Here is a 20,824-nt window from a genome sequence, read left to right on the forward strand (position 1 = left end):
GATCTGTTTAAAAAAAAAAAACACACCACACCAAACAACAAACCCAGAATCAAAACCCCTCCTTCTTTCTCTCCTGTTAATGAGTTTGAGAGAACCTCAAGATGTTTTTAAAACCTGAAGTGAGACCCAAACTCAAGATGTGAAGTCCACAGCAGAACAGTTGCATGCTTGTTAAGAAGTTTTTTCCTTGAAAGTTTGTTGGGTTTTTAGACAAAAAGAAAGTGAACAGTTAGCAAGAATACCATGAACAGCTAAGAGAAGCAACAAATCAAGTTCATAGCTCAGGCTCAGTAAACAGGTTTTGTAGATTGTCCCTCAAGAAACTAGTTTTAATTAAGAACATACAGATTTATCTAAAATTATTTCCCTATAAGGCACAGTAGGAAAGCAAGCAAAAAAAGACTGTGAGTGCTTTCAAACCATATTTAAGGTATCAGGATATTTGTGGACACCACTACTGCTCTATACCCGTTTTGTGTTCTGTGTCAGTATTTTGATGAACATTATCTTCATGTACTAGAGCATATAGTTCACAGTTCTAAATAGAGAGCAAAGCAAATTTCTTTCAATGGTTTGGGACTAAAGCCATAAAGAGAACAAATAGCTCCAAGAGCAGTGTGGAGATCTTATTATGGTACCAAATGCTAAGAGGAAAAAAAAACAAGTAATATTTATCTCTTACAAGGTTAATAAGAACAACTTACAGGATATTGATCCAAATCAACTGGCTGCCTGAAAGGTTCAGAATCTTCACACTGGAAAATTAAGTTCACCAGTTCCATACACTGCTTCTTCCAACAGTTTTCATCATAGCCAGTTTTCACACTTTTTCCTTTTTTAAAGCCCCGTCCCTTGGGAAAAGAAGTTAGAAAGAAGCATCACTGAAATATAGCAAGAAAAACTAAACCTGATCATCTGTCTGGAATTACTTCTGTAGCAGAAAAATGCACTTCCAATCATACTGGTTTATAACAAAAAGGGCACTATACTACCAGCAGATTTTTTCCTAATCTGACAACTTATATAATTTTCTTTTACTAGCTTCCAATTTTTTTTAACACTAACTAAAAATAACTAAAGCACACAAAAATATACCTTCTGATACCAAATTATTCTCAAAAGATTTGAATAATATCCATCACTCAAAATATTTTTTTCCAGCATCTCAGCTGAACAACCCTTTTATTTCAGTATCATACAGATAACTGAAAACTGTTAACACTGAACAGCACTGGTATCTAACTCATCAGTCAGATTTTCCTAGACAACTATATAGAACAAGCATAGAGGCACTGAAAAAGCGAAGACCTATTTAAGCAAAGCTTTTACTTCCTTAATACCACTGGAAAAATTCTATTCTATGATTGTTATAAAACCAAGCATCACACCCACAGAATTTCAATACAGTCCATTAACCAGTCTTTCCTGCCAGACCTGATTTGGGTATATATGGTAAAGATTAGCCAACTCACTTTTCTTCTTCTATATGATGTTCTCGGAAGACATTTTTCATCATCCTGCACAAAATAAAATCAATCATCTTAAAAATTATGTATGAAAAAACAGGTAATCGGTGCTCAAAGTGTCATTAGATTTGATACTGCGGCAAAAAGAGATTTTCATTCCAATTTCTCTCAGGAAGACAGAAGATGAGCATATAAAAAATACACCACAGCATTTGAGATACTTGGAAAGCAAGATCCTAGATACTGCCACTGAAGATTCCCGACTCCAACTCTCGTCCTTAATACAAAGGAAAAACCACCACCAGAAATTGCAATGAGAAGCTACCCATCAGCTTTGAACCTCAATGACTAAAGACTAGCAGTAATTCAATTCACTGATAATACATGTCATAAAACTTTGTGATTTTTGCTTGTCCTGAGTTTAGGAAAAGACATCTTGTGATTAAGTTACTTTTGGTAGTAAGAAAAACCTTACAATGTGGGAGTACTAAGGCAATGCTGAAGTAGCAAGATAAAGAACTGAAATGACTCAATGTAATTTCTTCCCTACATATTAACCTGCAAGGGAGAGCAGCTACTTTGCAACTTTATGAAGTCGTGTTAGTAAATGGCAAATTACAAATCAAAATGTGAAAAAGACATCAGTTTGGGCAGTTTTGGGTACACTATTAATAAACATACAGCACTGTAGATAGCATTCACTGCATGTTTACCTCTCAGATTTAAGATAAATGCACTTTGAACTCCTAGTGAGGCATGCAAATCTGATGCATGATTCATGTCATCGTATACACAGAAAATGAGAGCCAAAGCATCACTGCAACAGTTATACAACTTGTCAGCTTTTAGCATTTATGACTATATGAATGACGATTTTGACCTTAGAGATAACCAGATGCATGTAATTAAAAATGCAATGAAAGATAGCTATTCAGGTACTCTGGAAATATTTATATTACATTACTGCACTTTAATATGCTTTAGAAATACAGTGCCACTCACGAAACATGGAAGAATTGTTCTAGTTGATGGCACACAGTCATAGTACAAAATGCATATTTGTTGTACTACTTAACAAATATTGACAACTCAAAATTATTTTAATAAATTATCTCCTCATATCATTCCCCACATTCCTAATAGATATCATGTTTATATTAGCTATGTAAATGTATAAATACACACAAACATCTCTATAAAAATAATTGAGCAATTTTACCAAAAATATTTGAAGGCCAGTGGTTATTTTCTTACCACCATACATTATTGGAATTATCAGAAAAAGCAGCTTACCAGATCAGCATCAAGACCATCTTGTTCATCATCTGTTGTGCTACATAGTTCAAAAATGTTTGTACAGTCCTGATCACTGTAATGCAATTAAATTTCTGTTACTGGAATAGCAAAAACATAGCTATCATTTCCTAGATTAAACCCAGCCACAACCAAAAGCAACACGAACTGGAAGGCAGTAACTAAGAATCAAATGCAATATAAAAAAAAAATCACAAGAGGATTATAATATTAACAGAGTAATGTTATGTCTGAAAAACTGTTATGCTGTGCATTTCAGAAGGAGTGAGGGGAGGAAGGTGAAATTAGCATTAGAAATTTGAAAGGGGCCTTCACACCAGATGTACATGCAGGAAGACTGCCTACACTGACTTCTTTCAAAAATAAACCTCTCAACTGAACTAAGTCAGACAACCTGCAACAGGAACTTGTACACATGTGCTAGACAGCACAGAACTTACTTTATAGGTTGAGCTACTTTCACGTCAAGTGACATTTTGATACTATAAATACCAGTGAATGCTACTAAGGGAAAAAGTTAAAATGTCTCTATGCTGAACATTCCAGTATTTCCTCGGTTAAGATAATACTCAAAAAGAATTATACAACTGTCCTGCAGTGTATTGAAAAATAGTAAGAAATCCAAAGAAGCAGGATTCACAACAAAGGGATATTAAGGTGCTTATACTCTCCCACCATTTAAGAGCACGAGTATTCAAGCACTGTTTCGATTAAAATGCCACTTACTTGATAAACTTTAAGAGCTGGGTAGTGATCTTTTTTGCAGCTCTAGCAATAGCACTCCCAGGTTCATTGAAGGTCCTAGCGTTGCTTTCAATATATCTCACTTCCCAAACCAATGCAGAGATTCTCCTTAAAATTACAAAACATTGCACCTTTAATACTGAGCTGAAAAACTTAAAAACTGCAAAAACTGTATCTTGGTCATGTTCTGTCCACTATACATTAAGACAGATGTCCTTTGTTTTAAGACTCATTAGACCAGTAAACTTTTCACTCACATGGAAAACTGAAGTGTTTGTACATATATGTATACACACACACAGAGACACACACTCACTCGAGGAAGCAAAACGACAAAGCACATCTTTGCTCACTCATTTTCCAACTCACTATTGATAATTCATCTTCAGAAAGTTTGTGAAATTCTAGCATGCTTTAGTTTCATTCTTAAAATTTAGTTAATACCACTAGTCAAGTAAGCACTAGCATTTGCTACCACTAAATTATAAAATATCACTCAAACAATACTGAGGGTTGCAGATTCCCTGGATTCTTTAAAAACGCATGCATTTTTTAAAAAGCTTACATTTGACCTTATTCAAAAAGGAGGGGAAAAAAAAGCACTCTTTAACCACCACTGTAAATTACAACATCTATTCTGGAAACATCAGAAGTTGCTTGTCACAAAGCCCTGTCAAATGCAACACAAGTTGTGTAGTATCTTAGTAATTCCTAACTAATAAACACAATTAAAAGAGTGACAAGAAGCTTAGTCTAATTACATTTTTAAAAGACACCTCAGCTATTATGTTCTTTTCTGTCTTCCCTTAAATACCTTGCTTTGAGGCCAACTGACCAGTCAAAGCAGTGCCCTCTAAGATGACCGATTTGTAGAAACTGCTACAAATTAAAATCGTAACTTGATAGAAATGAGCTAGCGCAACTATGTAATTTCATTTTTATCATTCTTTTTTCCAATTCCTTGTAACTGTGAAGCAGAGTTGCCCCATGTTCGCAGCTCTTCACCCCCAGAATTTCAAACTATTTCCCAAGACATTATTTCAGTCTTATATAGGAAGAAAACAACTATTAACGTCTCTTCACTGTAGTTAGAGACACGCTGAATGCAAGTCCAGATGAAGAACACGCTTAAATTTCTTTTAGAGCTATGGATACCCAGCACATCGAGCAAAGCAGAATTTTATCATCACTACACTTCAGTTTCTTCCCTCTTTCTCATGGTAGAGAGTTTTCATCATTTAAAACACTGGTGGCAATATTTAGTATTTCACCTCTGTGTTTAAGCCCATTTCTGAAGGTAGTAAGCGCTTAAGAGCTACACCTACTTCCAAGTTCAAGGTAACTGAAGTACAGCACTCCAAAATCTGAATTAAGTCTTCAGCACTGAAGTAACACATTTTTTTTAAATATTTACTAATTTCAAATATCAAATCTCTCAAAGAAAGAATGTCAGTGTTTACAGTAACTCTGAAAACAGTACCAACATAGGCTGAAATAAATTTCTTTATGAACTAAGTTAATAAAAATGAATATAACGTTGCAGTTATCAAGCATCAGAGCCATGCTATAAAACACTAGTAACACTGAATTCAGGTACTGGACTATTGGTTTTCAGAATATTTATCAGAAGAGTAAATTGCTCTTCTTACCAAAAAAAGCTTAGATCTTCTCACAACGGACAAACTCAAGGCCACATTCTCCCTTGTTTCTACTGCTAGTACTAACCTGTAAAATCGGTTAGCCAGTCTTGTCCGAATAGTGTTCAGGTCTGTTGGATAAGCAATCACGGTACAGTATTTGGGATACGTACACAGGTCAACTGGACCAGCAAAAGCTGCTGAAATGTCTGTTAAGAAACAGCAAGATTAATTAAACTATTTCAGGGCTTCTATACAATTGAGCCACATGTTCAATTGCTATGTATAATTATTCTTGATAACACCAATTATGTATAAAACTATAAGAGACCCAGTACAGGCAAACAGAAAGGACTGCATATAAAAATGTATGAACATTTACAGTAATTCATCATAGCGAATTTTTAAAGGATGCCATGGATATTCCAGGGACCTGTTTATAAATGTAATGTTAGGAGAAAACTACCTAAAGTTTAGATTACATGCTCACCAAGAGTCAGAAGCTGATCAATACCATTGATAATCCGTTCACATGCTTCATCACGAGATCTCATCCCCCACTCCCCTTCTTGGGGTTTGTATAGTAGCTTCTCCACCTCTTCAAAAGTCACAGAAACACTAGCTCCTAGTTCTTCAGGCTGATCAACTGAAGAGTGATAGCAAATAGGAAAGAAGTGAGAACACAAAACAAGATAAATTGTTAAGTACTCAGGCTTATTAAATGCTCATATGCTTGTAACTGACAAAAAAATTTCTGCCTTAAAGTGGAGTTTGATGCTAAGACTATGGGGGAAAAAAGTATACAAAACATATACAACAGCAAAGATGTCCTTTATTTGCCTTTCCTGCAGTTCTGAACTTCCAGAAGACTCTTTCCTCTCTTCATCTGAGCACTAGACTTAAGAGGACTTAAACTCAGAAGAGTTGTTCATATACTTTTGTTTTAAATGCACGCCCTAAACTTCACAGGATCATAACTTAGATGAATAAGTCAATTTGTGCCCCCCAACCTTTAAACATGTGCAAGATAGGCAATATACTTTGTGACATCCTTCCTGGCATTAACAACTACGACCTTTTGGACATTTTTAAAAATATTTGTTTTGAACATGGCAGATTAATTGTTTCAAAGCAGTAAGAACTAGCAGAAATACAAAGCTGTGACGTATGGTTCTGTGGAAAGAGTCACGCTTCCAAAGACTAACGCAATCTGGCCAATGCAGAATGATTGAGTAGATAACGTATTGTCCCCAGATATCTTTCCCCCTCAACTCCACAGATTGTTTTTAGTACATCTGCAGTTTCTGCACTTTCATTGTTTTTGAAAAGCTAAGTTCCTCATTTCATTTGAGCACTTGAAAAGGAACAAGCATCTGAAGGTTCCTGATCAGACACTGTGTGTAGGCAAGATCACTTCTTTGTACTGATTAGGACAACTGGAATTAGCAGATGATTATTTTTTATAAGCAGAAAAATTCAACAGTATAAAGTGTGTAGGCTTATAGCTAGAAACTAACAGTAAGAACTTCCATTAGCATTGAGAGTCTGTCCATTAAAAATGAAAGCAAGAAAGAGGACAGGGTTCTTGTCAGTTATGATGACTGTAATCTACAAATATGTTGCATACAAATTCTAAAATACATTTCAGCTACAACTACTGTAGAGAAAAAAACCCAAGCTTTAGTGGGGGATCGTCTAAGTTTACAAAAAGGACTATTTTTTCCTTCAGCTGAACAGGGTTAGTCTTAATAACCCAAAGTCCTTTTCTAGTTCTCCGTTCATTACTGCACTGACAGAGCCCTAACAGTATTTGTTATCCACTGAAATAGTACTAAAGATCATAGAATCATAGAATTGTTTAGGTTGGAAAAGACCTTTAAGATCATCCAGTCCAACCATTAACCTAACACTACCAAGTCCACCACTAAACCAATTAAGGGAAGAGTAATGAAGCAGTTCTTCAAGAAGCAAATGGATAAAATACAAAAAGGTGCTAAGAAAAGCTGAAGGGGCAGAGATGACTCACTTAGATGATCCTTCCAACCCATCTTCGAGCTGAAACAAATTCTGCAACCAAACTTCCTGAAGACAACACTAAGAGAAAGCAGCAAGTAATGCTTCTACACTTACACAGGGTTGTGTCAAGAAGAACTCAATATGGTATCTGGTACTCCATTGCACAAGCGCTCAAGAGGGATTTTCTCCTGCAGGATTAACAACTAAAGCAGAATGACTGACTAAAACAAACAAAAACTCTGTCCTTCTCAACAATCATGTAAATAACTCTGGTTTGTAAATAACTCTGGTTTGTGTTCTTTGCAGCACCCTGGTATATGTGACACCGAAGACTTTTCGTAACTCCTGGCATGTTTTTCTATACATATATATAGAGATAGATAGAATGACTGTATGGTCTAATCTTCAGGAGTAAATGAGTCACAGAAAGCCGAACCCCCCAGAAGGAGAGTTGCAGTGCTTACAGTATAGGTACAGACAGTTAACAGACAGGACAGCCAGTCCACACCAATAGTGGTTTAGTAAGCAGGCTGCTGAAAACTGAACTTTCAGGTCCACATGTACCAGCTTTTCCTGGTCTTGACAGCATTGTCCCTGACAAGACCAGAGTTTGACATCTGATACTGTATCTTGATAAACATGAGCCAAAACTTATGCTTGCAGGATACAAAAGGTAACAAATTAAAGTTGTGACCTGCTAGTTAGTCCAACCTCAGTGCTGTTCTTCTCCCACACATCTGTCTTAGTAAACTGAATGAAGAAATATTTTGAGGGAAGAGTGGCAAACACAAAGTACAACTTCAGTTTGATCTGAAAGTCATTCAATTGAAGAAAGGAAGAGAAAGCAAAGAAGAATGGGTTTAACCCCTGTTTTATCCTATATTGTTAACATAATAATGCTTTCTATAAATACACAAAACCTTTCTGTAAGAGCTTTACTTCCCTACAAACTGCCATTTTCTGCCTGGAAAGAAAGGTAGAAAATAAATAGTTCTGGATTGTCTTCAGACAATTTTTGTTCTTCCTCTAGCTTAGTGGCTGCTGTGGTGCTTATTCTTGACCTGTTCAGAGGATGTTCTCAACTCTTTGACCTTGTCCACAAAAGACACACGAGCTTTTAGCTTTTTTTGTGTGTCCCCCTTCCCGATTTTTCTACGGTAAAGTCGTAGCTCCTCATATCAATTAAACCTTAAGCTCTTAACATGGCAAAGTAACAACTTACTAGATCAAAGAAAGAAGTTACAATTTGCCTCTGATATAGCCAGTAAACGATGACTTACACATGTAATACTATCCAGATTTAAATTAGCGTCTGTAGGATGTCTGTCATTACATTGCCAGTGTAGCAATTTCAAGAATTCTAGTTCCTTTATGCTGTCAAACTTAAGTGGTTGAGAATACTACTCTTTATATTTCAATCCATAGGAGGAAGAACTGATAATTAATGCACTGATATGAACAGCAACTTAAAACATAGTATACAGCGTTCAGAAGAAATTGATAATTTGTCCTGTTAACAAAATAAATCCTGACTTAAGTTCACATGTAAGGCTTGTGAGCCTCTAAGAGTAATATGACTGTCTCACAGTGACATACATGGGAAGCATTAACCAGTTCATGATGAGTAAGAAAAGCTTCTCTGTGTTAGGAGACAGATGTTGGTGATGAGAAAACGGAATGTTTCAATTAAATTTGTGTGTGTGTAAAACCAAAATCCTACTGATTACTTGTTTTCTATAAACCCAAGTGTATAAAGATTTCAATTTCATGTTTTGATTTCGGACTGTTTTGTGGAATTTGTCATCACAAGATATGACTGAAGCAGCCAGCTAACACTTCAAAGATTAGACACTCAGGCAGATACTGAGAACATCCACATGTGTACAGTATATTTGTATTTAAGAAAAAAACCACAGCATAAGTCTTTCTGGTGTCTGGGAAACAAGAGAACTCCTAGCAAAGGTTATTAAGAAAATTAGTATCTTTTTGACAGACAGCTCATTCCATAACTACTCCCTCAGTATTTCACAAACTTTCTTCCCTCCCCTCAGCTGGTATGGACAAGCACTGGAAAACCGAATTGAGTAGGACAAACCAGGAATCCAACTGTTTCATTTACGGTTAATTTAGATTTGATTAGCAAACCTTAAAAATTGCTGGTTTTAAACTATATGCAGTAAGGATTTGCTGACTGGAAATTATTTTATACATATTCTTCCTCCACCCCCCTATAGTATAGTGTATTGCAACAAACTGGTTTTTTTGAAACTTGAGATGTTTTTGAAACATGACATTTGGAAGTAGCAGGTTTTATTGCATACGCCAGAGCTACACATTTAAAGTATTTCCTTCAAAATTGCTCTGGAAGATGCAAAGGGAAAAAAATATATGTATATTCAAGGTACTTCACCAAATCTGAAGCAAGACTGTCTTTAAGAACTTTCTTGCTTTAACAAAACACCCTGCTGACATTCTCTATAATTTCAAGGATAGCTATCACCATATCAGTTCCACGTGTTATGTAGATATGCACAACAGATACTGTACTCCAATGATTTAGTGGCAAGAGTCACAAGACAGATAGGAATCATCTAAAGTCCACTACTTGCATGAAATGAAGGAAGTGGAAAGAGGGAGAAGCATGTTAAACTGTTTTATTAAGTGAATTTTTACCTACCATTATCAGGAACTGGTTCCATGTCCCACGGGCTAAGCTTTTCAATTTCACCATTGTCCCATCTGATTCACCAAGTTAGGGGAAAAAAAAAAAAATTAAAGTTATCTTGACTCAGAAGTACTCCCTCCAATCATATTTAAAAATCACAGCTATTTTTAGGTATTCATAAAATATACTAATAAACATGCATATAAACAAAAGCATTAACTAGCAGTGAGCTGTCACAGTGCATAAAAGAAACATTCTTCATAATGAATTTCAAATTAAAATTGTGCTCCTGATTTTGACTATAAGCAACTTACCCAATATAAAAATCAATTTTACAAAGCCTGTATCAAGAAGTTGCAGAATAAAAAAATAAGCTATACACTTGGAAAAATGAGATAAGAACATCAAGGGGAAGATCAAGAAAAAACACACAGGGGAAAGGATTTTTTTGCTAATCACAAGAGTGGTTGCACAAGTCCATGGAATGTTTCAGAGAAAGGAAGAACAGTGAGTGAGGTATTTGGTATATTAACATTTCATTTATAAGACAGACCACATTAAGACAGAGTAAGTATAAAATGAAGAAACTGAAGTTAAGTAAGGACCAAGAGGAAGCAAAGGCAAACATCGTTGCTATTGACAGTGTATCTGTATATTCTCTGATACTTAACTATTAGGTATGAATATAATTTAGAGATCTTTCCAAATCCTACTACATTTGGGCAGATTTTTACATGTTTTTAACAATACAAAAATATCAATGAATTTTGGTATTTCCAAGATAAGAAATGCCCAACCGGATCAGCTTAACACCCTACTGGTCCAGCTAGACCAGTAATTTGTGTCTTTGAAACTATTATTGGGAGATGCTATTTACGGTGACAGTATGATCCTGGTACAAGTCCATTCTACTCGCACTTACAGCATTCATGATCACTGTATTCCTCTGGGCATTTTTGTGAATACATCCCAACCTATTTCCTCTAGTATCTGTTTGGTTTTGTCCAATACCTTTTTGAACCTGCTAATACTGTTTCCACAGCCCCCTGTGTAAATGTATTTCCAAAGTTCACTAGCCCCAATGTTACGAAAACCAATCTCAAACTCCTTTAAACAAATCCCCTACAGATTTCAACATGCACCTCTAGTTCAGTCATTACAGAATCTGGTGAGTAATAATTCTCTATTCACCTTGCCTGTCACTCTTATGATTTTGTGAACTATGAATGCACCCCTTTCACCCTTCTCTTCCACCTGAAGAGTCACTTTTTTTTTCAGTCTTAACCCACAAAACATCTGGTACTTACTCTTAATCATTTTAGTTGCCCTTCTCTGTACCTTTCCCAAAGTCATTACGCCTTCCTTTAGACGCTGAGACCCAAAATGCATCAAGACATCAGCACATCACAGTGCCAGAAAGCAGCAAGTAATAGTGTGTTGTCCCTGATACCCTTTCTGATGGTGGCCAACACCTTGTTGATTTTTGTAGCTGCCACTGCACACACAACTGACATTTTGAGAACTGTCAATGACTACCTCAACATTTCTGTCTTCAGCTGAATCTATTAATGAGCTCAATGTCATATAAGCATAAACGAGACCATTGTTTCCTCAGACATCCTACCTAACATACATCTATGCTGAAAATTATCTGGCACTTTTTAACCCAGTCAGTTTTATGAAGTCTTTCTGGAAGTCCTCACCTTTAGGGTGATATTTGACTACTCCCTGAAATGACGTGCAATATTTACAGACCTTGGATATCTCACAGTGCGCACCCTCCAAGAGGCTTAGAAGGACAAGGACTAGAGCTGGTCCCAGCACCAATTCCTGGGGGAGCCCACTACTCCAGCCTGAAACACCGATTGTTAAGAACCACTCTGTTGCACCTTTAACCAATTTTCAACACATAGAAGTATTTTCTCCAATCGTCATCTTAGTTTCTTTAACAACTCTTGAAGAGAAATCCTGTCAAGGGCTTCTTAAAAAAAATCCAAATATATATTGTCCACTTTATTCATATGCTTACTAACAAAGTCACTGAACTTCAAAAGGGGTAGAGAGGTAGAACTTCCCTGTACAGATGCAGTGCTGTCTCTATCCTACAGCTGGGTTTATCCTTATGCTCAATAGTGTTATTCTTTATCATAGGCACATACCAGAAACTGAAGTCAAATATATCAGCCTATAGTTCACCAATTTCCCTCCAGACCCTTTTCGGTTGGCAGGAGTTACAATAGCGATCTTCCAGTCCTCTAGTACAGGGTCCAAGTGTAGGACAGTTTGCAACCTTGCCAGAAGTTTCATATCGGAGTTCTTCAAATGCCTGGGTGAATGCCATCTACGTCTTACAACTTAATAGACTTAGATATCTGGTCTAATACCTCCTGTATATTTATTTCAAACAAACTGAAAACTGAGATGATCATCCTCACAATATTTTGTATCTAAAACTCTGCTCAGGCAAGAGCACCTCCTCTCCATTATTTTGGACTACCCATCAACTTAGGAAAACTTTGATCCATCCACATTCAGCCTATTTGATGTTTATGAACTAACAGAGTTCTGAAGGCTCTGAAGGTTCATCTATCGAGTTCTGCTCCCCAGTGAATGTACTTCAGAAGTTGCTGGTATTCATAAATGTATATACTACTTCATAATATAGCCTGACAGACTTTATCAATACAGTTTAGTACAGCTTAAGCCTCTTCTAGTTCCACTTAAGCTCCATTCATCCAGGTAATGCAACTTAATAGTCTATAAAGCTGCTTCTACACAGATACCTATTTTTGTCTGGGCCAATAAAATAGCAAAACATTCAATTTATACATCTTCTATTTATTTATTATCTATACAATAGTGATCGTGATGATTTGAGATGATTCCTAAGTGTGTGACAACTGACAAAGTGCGTGGTTACCAATAAGACTTTCAATTAAAGTTACATGGCAATTACTCCCCTTCATCTAATTCAAATGTAGTTTCCCCACACTCTCCATCGAGTGTTCTAAAGCCAGCTTTCAAAGGTTGTTTCTGGCATAAAATAAAAAGCACTTCTATTCCAGTAAAGTTCTTTGTCTCAGAAGCAGCAAAAAACAACTGCAGATGCTCAAACTCAGATGGAATAGCAAAATTCTACCACCTAAAAAAGCACCATAACCCAAATCCTGAGTTCTCCCGAAGAAGAGAGACAGCATACTTCAGTTTTTCCAAGAGAGTCACAACCATTTGTGTTTAGGTTGTTTTTTCCCGTTTAAACAGAAGTAAAATGAAAGGTATTTAAAAATCGTTTTTCATCCAATGTGTAAAGCATATGAATGTAAATTAGGAAGCTATTGCTGCTGAACCAGATCCAGATGCTTAGGTAGACAAGACTTAAGATTCTTCAACAAAGGATCATATTTACAAAAAGACCTGAGGACCCAGCCAAGTCACAAAACCTAAATATACCTGCAAAACACTCCAGACATTTCATATACATATCTCAGAGATCTTCTCTAGAAGAGTTGTTTGCAAGTCAAGGTAGAACAGAGTCACATTCTCTACAAAAGCAGCACAAATCTTTAGAGCTCTCTTTTGAAAGTGCTCTTTAAAGAGCACTGCATTCCTTACCTATTCAATTACTAAGCTAACTTCAAAGCAGCTCTGGACTTCCTTCTGTTACAGGCTGGTACATTAAGGTACTGAAATATCCTTTAGTGTTCACAGAAGAAAGGAGTCTAGGAAATTGGCTATAGGCTATTTTTCATAACTGGAAACTTGATTTTGAACTGGGCAAGAAAACAACCAAAAAGCCAATCTAAACTTACTCTTAAGGAACAACTGTGGTAACATAACAAAACATACCTATGGAAGGTGTAACCTATGGAAGGTGTAACCTATGGAAGGTGTAACCTATGGAAGGTGTAACGTATATTCCCCATGGTAGCATATCAAAGGGTTTGAGATATCTAACATAAAATTTAGTACTTTGAAATAAGATTTAGTTGTATTTTCATACTGGTATCTGGACTCAGTGGATTTTTAATCTGTCTATCATTTCACAAAACAAGGGAAAATATACTATCTGGTAACTTGAGAATTTTTACTTCTACATCACCTGCAGGAGATATGATCTAAGTGTACTACCCCTCATGCCTGGCATATGAGTAAGATGTCAGTAAGCATACAGCACCAATCTAGTTTGTCAAGATTCCCTCTTTAGGTAAGAGAAGAGTCTGAAGGAGAATGAAATGAGGGCAAGAAATCAATGTACAGATAGTCCAGATTTCAATTTTTTGTCTGTATATACTTTCTCCTTGTGGGTGATTAAGCAACTGTCAGAAAGAAAAGACAAGTATTTGCACATACTGACAGATCCTTTGTGGAGCAGTCTTAGCTTTATCACTGTCAGGAACATGAGGAAGTTCTTTGTGGTCAGATGATCTGTTGTAGAGAATTAATGCTGATGCCACTTTTATTTACAGCACATCAAGAGTGCCAAATTGCTAATTGTAGCTGTAGAAGCAAAAGTGAAAATTCACTTGCCAAAAGCAAATAGGCAAGAACTTCAATCCAGAAGTTACTTACACCTTCCCACTAAGGAAAATCAACGGGAAAGATGACAAGTAGATGAGACAAGGAACCAAAATATGTAATGCAATCTTGGCAGTCTCACACAATTGTCTATTAGCTACAAGTACTTCCTTTCTTTGGGATGAGTGACAGGTTCAAAAGCCTGTGAGTGAAAAAAAAAAAATTTAAAGCCCTCTAACAATGAAACTCTGAATATCAAATATACTGTAGAAGACATGGGAAGAATCTCTGGTCATGACAGGAATAGGAATATTATGTGTTCACTGGTTATTCTGCTTACAGTCCTCCCTTGCTGTGGGAATCCAAAGCAAGCAAAATTCCAGAACCATTCCAGACAACTTGGACAGGGCAGGACAAGGACAATATCCCAATTCTGAACACCGAGGTCCAGAGTTAACTTTGTTCACCTTTCTTCTCCTTTGTATGAAGGACCTCTTTGTTGATATGAAAGAAGGTGCACAGGAACACCACTAATGTCAAACTGTCATGGGGGGACAGCAGGGGGTCATTTTTCAGAACACACCTTGGTAAAGAAGGTATGGATCCAACTATCCTCATACTAGTTTGACTTGGATGTTCCTGGCCTTTCCTGTTTAAGCAGTTATTTTTTTCTACTCTAATACCCTTGGTTTGCTCAATTTGCCATGTTTTGAACAATGCACTTGGTATTATATGCCTTCATCTAGGCAGTATTATCTCCTGACAAGCAGACTGGTCAAAGGGATGTGTCTGTTACAGGTAACATAGGGTTACACTATCTGCCAGTTATCCAGCTAAGTATCACCCAAAGAGGAAATCAAAAGGTGAAACTGCAAGTGGGATCTACACAGTAAGGAATTATGGCAGAACACCACTAGGCAGAGAAGAGACTCAAGTTCTGTCTTTACATTCGTGGTCAAGCAAGAAGAGACAGCAATAGTTTGGAAACATCCTCTACAGGAGTCTCAAGTGATAGCATGAGATCATCTTGTACATACACTTGCTCCTGTGGACTATATTGTGGAAGACGGAAGCGTGAGAACTTGAAGCATAGTATCATGATGTCAGCAGCAACAGAAGAGATACAGCGTGCTCCATCCAAAACCAATTATCAATGAAGAATAATGATTCATGTACACTGGAAATTGCATTGCTTGCTTCATGGAAGAGATTCAGCACTAGTCATTACAGAAATGATTTGCAAACGCGAAAGAGGTCAATAACTTCTTTTACCGTATTACTATTGACTAAAAAGTTGCCACAAGTTATTACATATTCATGTTGTGCTAGATTAGCAACTTGAAACCATTAAGAAGTGATAATACATCCAGTAAAATCATTTGAACAATTTATACATTCTCATACCAGTAAGCCAGCTATGTAAGAGGCAACCCGCACTACCAACATTGGAAGTGTAAAATCTTTTCATACTTACTTAACACTGTAACACTGAAAGTGACTATCAGGATATTGAGGCTGATACGGTTCTTGACCCAACACTGTTCCAAACCACCATGCATCATCAATAATGGATCGGAACCTATCAGCTAGAGCAAAAAAAGTCTGCTCAGATATTCTACTAAGAAAGTTATTTAACTATGCTTCTTCTATTTGCAATTAGGAAAACTTTTGATCAATGTATTTCAGTTTAAAGTTCTAAACCCACTGATATTCAATAAAAGGTGAAACCACTTATTATACCAAAAAAATACAAGTGCTAAAATCTGAAAAAGTTTGCTACTTAGCTATAAAATGAGAAAAGGGAATGCTACAGTCTCAATATATGTTCTGAAGACTGTATCTAAGATCTATGGTAATCCCTCCAAAATGCTTAGTACAGCAGTCAGTAGGCTCAAATTTCTAATGGGCAAAGGGACCTTAGCTACCAGAGAGCCCTCTGAAGCTACAAGCAAGCAACATCTAGCATATTCAGCAATTAGCCAAGGACAAATTTTTGATTTCAAAATCATTTAGTCAAATACTTAGAAAACACACTTACAAGCTTGCCAGTTCCTTTGCCGCGCTTCATCATAGAACTGACGTAATATAAGGAAGTCGATAACATCTGGCATATCATGGTATCTAGTTAAAAAAAAAAAAAATCCCTTTCATGTGTGCGTGTCTTAGGGCTTTAGGAAGAAGCTTTAAAAAAACCTTATTTTTAAATATTTTTCAGAAAAATAAAAATGCACATACCTGATGGAAAATGATTTGTCTGTATGTTTTCCAGTGGCATGATCTATAAAGGCAAGCTTGAGGCAACACAATGTGGGAGGACCAACTTCATATCTAATTCCAACTATTTTTACCAATTCCTGATCCTACAGGTAAGAACAAACAGTTTCAGCAAATATTACCTCCCGGACTATGCACAGAACTATTAACATAACATTAGTTAACCAAGCACATTAGTGGTACCCACATTGAAAAAGCCAAAACTATTGAAACTGTATTTGAGATTTCAATGGAAGACTTGGCCATTTGAGATTTCAGTGGAAGTCTGTCAGGCTTGGCAATTTTAACACAGCTATTTATGTTCAGGCTTCCCACAGGTAACTCTGAAGATGCTCTGGTAATTGAAGACACTTTCCCCTATTGTTTCCATAGGGAAACATTATGGGAAACTGCATAACCTCATAAATCAATGTTTTGCAGTGTAGTACGACTCTACATTCACAGACTACTAGTGTTGAACCCACAGTATTTTCAATGCAGACCTACCCTAAGGGCTACTTTTCTCCATGGCTCCTTGTGTGGATTCAGTTCATAAATGTTATTTCTTCTAACTGCTTCAATGTAAGCTTCATGTCCTTGTCGGAAATATATTACCTAAAAGAAATGAACCAAACAAAAAAATAACCCCAAACAATAAATGTTATCCTATATTTAGTAACTATAATGATAGTTAACACAAGCATTTGAAGATTTTAATCAATATTCCTACCTCGTCACCCATCTGAGGAACAAAAGGAGATCTTCGAAGAGCTGTGTCTGTTATCCAAATGGGAGGGTGCCAATCATATGAGAATTCCAAGTTTACTGGTTGTGTTGGAGCATTAGCCTTCACATTAATAGAGAGTAAAATTAGACATAATGGACATATTGCTGACATGACATCAAAACAACTCATTCCATTTTAATTGGCAGACAAAAGCTTAACTTATAAAAGACTAGTGTACATTTCCAAAACCTATTAGCAAAATTTCTCCAAGGCTTGGCTCGAGTTGTAACTGTATTTGCAGTACTAACACTAAGCATTCCTTTCCTATATGAAGATTTGCATGAGCAAGATTACTATTATGCAGGTCTTAAGAGAAACAAAAGTTTTATAATTTAGATGGCAGTCTCAGCGCCCAATTAAAAATCTATCAAGCTGCAAGAAACTATTTGAAGATGAAAAATTATGAGATACAGTAAATATTCACATTAAAACAGTTCCAAAAATACAATTTTGAGACTACTTGGAAGAAAGTGAAAGGATGGAGAGAAAAAAATACAAAATTACCCCAAGAATTAAAAAAAAAAAAAAAAAAAAAAAAAAAAAAAAAAATATCTGTTTGCCCCTTCATGGTAGAAAATGGCAAATAATAGCTATTGTAACTTAAAAAAGGATAATTATTTAAATAAACTTAAATTTTGGTAACTTAAAAAAAAAGAGTAATTATTGTAACCTACAAAAAATTAAAAATTCAACCCAATTCTAAATGGCCACTGTAAATACAGTGACTATATCCACTCAGTTTTCAAAAAAAGATACATTACTTAAAACCAGACAGTTTAACAGGCTTTTAGTCTAATATTCTGTACAGTTATTTAATAATCACATTTCCCCTTTGATACCAGCAACCTTGAGAACTCTTTTTATTTGAAAAGTGAAAATGACTTCACTTGGAATGCAGATTCTTCCATACAAATCAGTAGATACCTTGCATTTGGAATGATCTCAAACTCATTAAGGGTACACTGTATGTAGTGATACCAATTTCCTTGTCCAATGGCAGTAACAATTACTTTAACAGTTTCCAGTGAAGAGGTCTAAAAACCTAAGACAGAAATTTATTAAAGAGCGAGTAGAAGAAATTAACTGTATACCTCCTCCTGCTTTTTTGGTTTGGGCTTTTTTCTCCTTTTTCTTCTTCTTCTCTTTGGAGGAGATGATTTCTCCGCTGACACTTCATCTTCTGAAGTACTGCAATATCTGATCACTTTCCGTCGAGAAGTCCGTACGGGAGGTTGTAGGTTAATCCCTGCATCAGCGATCCAGTCAGAATATCTACTTGAAGAATCACTGCCCATAGTGGATGGGGTCAGGGAAATACAAACATAGAATCAAGTTGTCAGTATTTCAGAATTCTAAATTCTCTTAGCCAAATACCTGCAGATACAGATTTCTGTTGAAAGCACTATCAAAAGAACTAAAATTACTTTGACCTGTTGTAACAATTACTTCACTTGATGGTCAACATAGTTTTTTGCAAACACACAGTCATTCTAAGCATGTTTTTTAAAAAAACTCAAGCCTGGTGAATCCTAGAATCAGTCATTTTATTCAAGAAAGTTTTGCAATGAAATTCTGGACTAGTTAAGAGCCTTCCCTTAAGAACACACTAGCCGAACACTGCTTAAATTCTTTAAAGACAGTTATACAAATCTCACAGGTACACATTTGCTTGTTTTATATCTGTCTGTGTCTCAGTATTTTTTAGTTCTCCTACTATAGAGTTCTAGAAAGACTATCTAAAAAAGCCACAGTAAAGTGATTAAAAAGTTATCTGTAACTTCAGTTCTAAATAAAGTTCTAAAATATCAAAATTAAGGGTTTTTTTTTCAACCATTTTTGTAAGAGCAAGCAACTGACTGTTGCTGTATTATTAAAAAACAAAATAAAACAAACCCCCAAACCAAACAAAACCCCCTACCCCTCAAAAACCAACAGAACAAAACACGCTATAAAAAATATCCCAGGCTATCTTCTTTCTCCTTGCCATCTAGCAAAAAAGCAAAAGGGTTTGAAACAACATTAAAAGACAGAAATGTTTTGGTGAAATGGAACACTAAATAACAATGCAACGTGTCAGCACAGTACCCTTCAAAGTATTATTACATACGAAGCACAACAGAACTTCCACACAACTTCCAACTTGCCAAAATTCAAGTAAAACTCATTACAGTAAAAGCTGGGATTTGTTTGTTTGCTTTTACCTAGAACTATTACTGTTGCTTTTCTTGTCACTTCTCCACTCTTCCTCTTCATCAGATGAGCCAGAGCCCTCACTTTCTTCAGCTTCCTGAATTTAAAAATATGCAGAGTCAATCCAAAACTCTCACAGCACATGTTTTAAGGGTTTGAAACATAAAACACATTTTCCATTCACATCTGCATATTATCAAGTTAGGAAGAAATTTGGTAAAAAGAGTTGTTAAAATGGAAATGAAAGTAGTTCTTTTTTTGTAGCTGCTTTCAACTTATCCTCTTAACCTCAGGAGTGCACTATTAATCATGAACTTCTGTATATTCACTCACATTTTATTAGCCACATGTGTATCCACCTGCTGTAGCCACTCTTCACAAAGCAGCATTTCTATCCCCCTACCATATGACAGTTCTATTGTTTTCTAGTCTGAGTTTACATTATTTATCAGAACAAAGTGGTGGATGACTTTGATTTCTTCAAATTCCAGACTCATGATGCTGTAATTAGGTCATGTGAAGTACAGAGTAAAATCTAGCTCACTAGAAAACAAAGGAAGAATTTAAAGATTGCGAAAGGAACAAAGCGAGGAAAACTATCACATCTCCCACCCGTACACAGCATGGGTATATTCCATTACAGGAGTAGCACTTCTATGATTTTTTTTTCCCAGCAGTTATACAAGTTAGAAATCAGGTGATTTTTCTGATTTTAGTGTCAACTGATTGACCAACTGGGTGCATTCATGCACATATTTAAATGCAAAACTAAACAGTCAAGATACATCAAACTATATTACAACTTAAGTACTTTCCTGATTGTTGTTCAAAAATTTATTTGCATTAACTTTATGTTTTAAATATGTTTTCCATAACTGAAATGACTAAGTATAATGCACTGCTCATGTCTCAAGGTATATATTGCCAAGCAAAAAGAAAAAAAAAAAAAGAGTAAGAAAACAAGATTTAACTTGCAACTTCTAGTTCGATACTCTTTGAATTAGTCCAACTGATTATTTGTTTGTCATTTTCAGAGTAATAAAGTTAACAGTCTTCCCCCAAGACCTGTTCATACAGTGTACAGGATGGACAATACTAACTTAGTTCTTCTCTTTTATCCTACTATTTGTAGGATAACAAAACAAACAAACAAACAAAAAAAACCCCACCATTTACATCAAAGCTCGGCTTCTTATAGTATTATTAGATCTAACATCACTTCTTCAAAAAATATTGA

At 35.9% G+C, this 20,824-nt stretch overlaps 1 protein-coding gene across 2 annotated transcripts in view; it reads right to left on the bottom strand.

The window, feature by feature from the left end:
- Positions 1-20,824, bottom strand: part of BRWD1 (bromodomain and WD repeat domain containing 1) — a 65,457-nt gene that overhangs the window by 15,416 nt on the left and 29,217 nt on the right. For both annotated transcript variants that reach the window (XM_075728048.1, XM_075728049.1), the window contains 14 exons: positions 19,599-19,684; positions 18,489-18,684; positions 17,341-17,457; positions 17,118-17,225; positions 16,593-16,717; positions 16,396-16,478; positions 15,832-15,943; positions 9,855-9,916; positions 5,652-5,807; positions 5,250-5,370; positions 3,507-3,632; positions 2,760-2,835; positions 1,473-1,517; positions 705-851 (listed from right to left, as the gene is read on the bottom strand). In XM_075728048.1, coding sequence (XP_075584163.1) covers positions 705-851; positions 1,473-1,517; positions 2,760-2,835; positions 3,507-3,632; positions 5,250-5,370; positions 5,652-5,807; positions 9,855-9,916; positions 15,832-15,943; positions 16,396-16,478; positions 16,593-16,717; positions 17,118-17,225; positions 17,341-17,457; positions 18,489-18,684; positions 19,599-19,684 — 1,560 coding nt within the window. The remainder of the gene's footprint in view (positions 1-704; positions 852-1,472; positions 1,518-2,759; positions 2,836-3,506; positions 3,633-5,249; positions 5,371-5,651; positions 5,808-9,854; positions 9,917-15,831; positions 15,944-16,395; positions 16,479-16,592; positions 16,718-17,117; positions 17,226-17,340; positions 17,458-18,488; positions 18,685-19,598; positions 19,685-20,824) is intronic.

The sequence above is a fragment of the Pelecanus crispus genome, chromosome 1 (genome assembly GCF_030463565.1).
Source record: "Pelecanus crispus isolate bPelCri1 chromosome 1, bPelCri1.pri, whole genome shotgun sequence".
NCBI classification, from domain to species: Eukaryota; Metazoa; Chordata; class Aves; order Pelecaniformes; family Pelecanidae; genus Pelecanus; species Pelecanus crispus.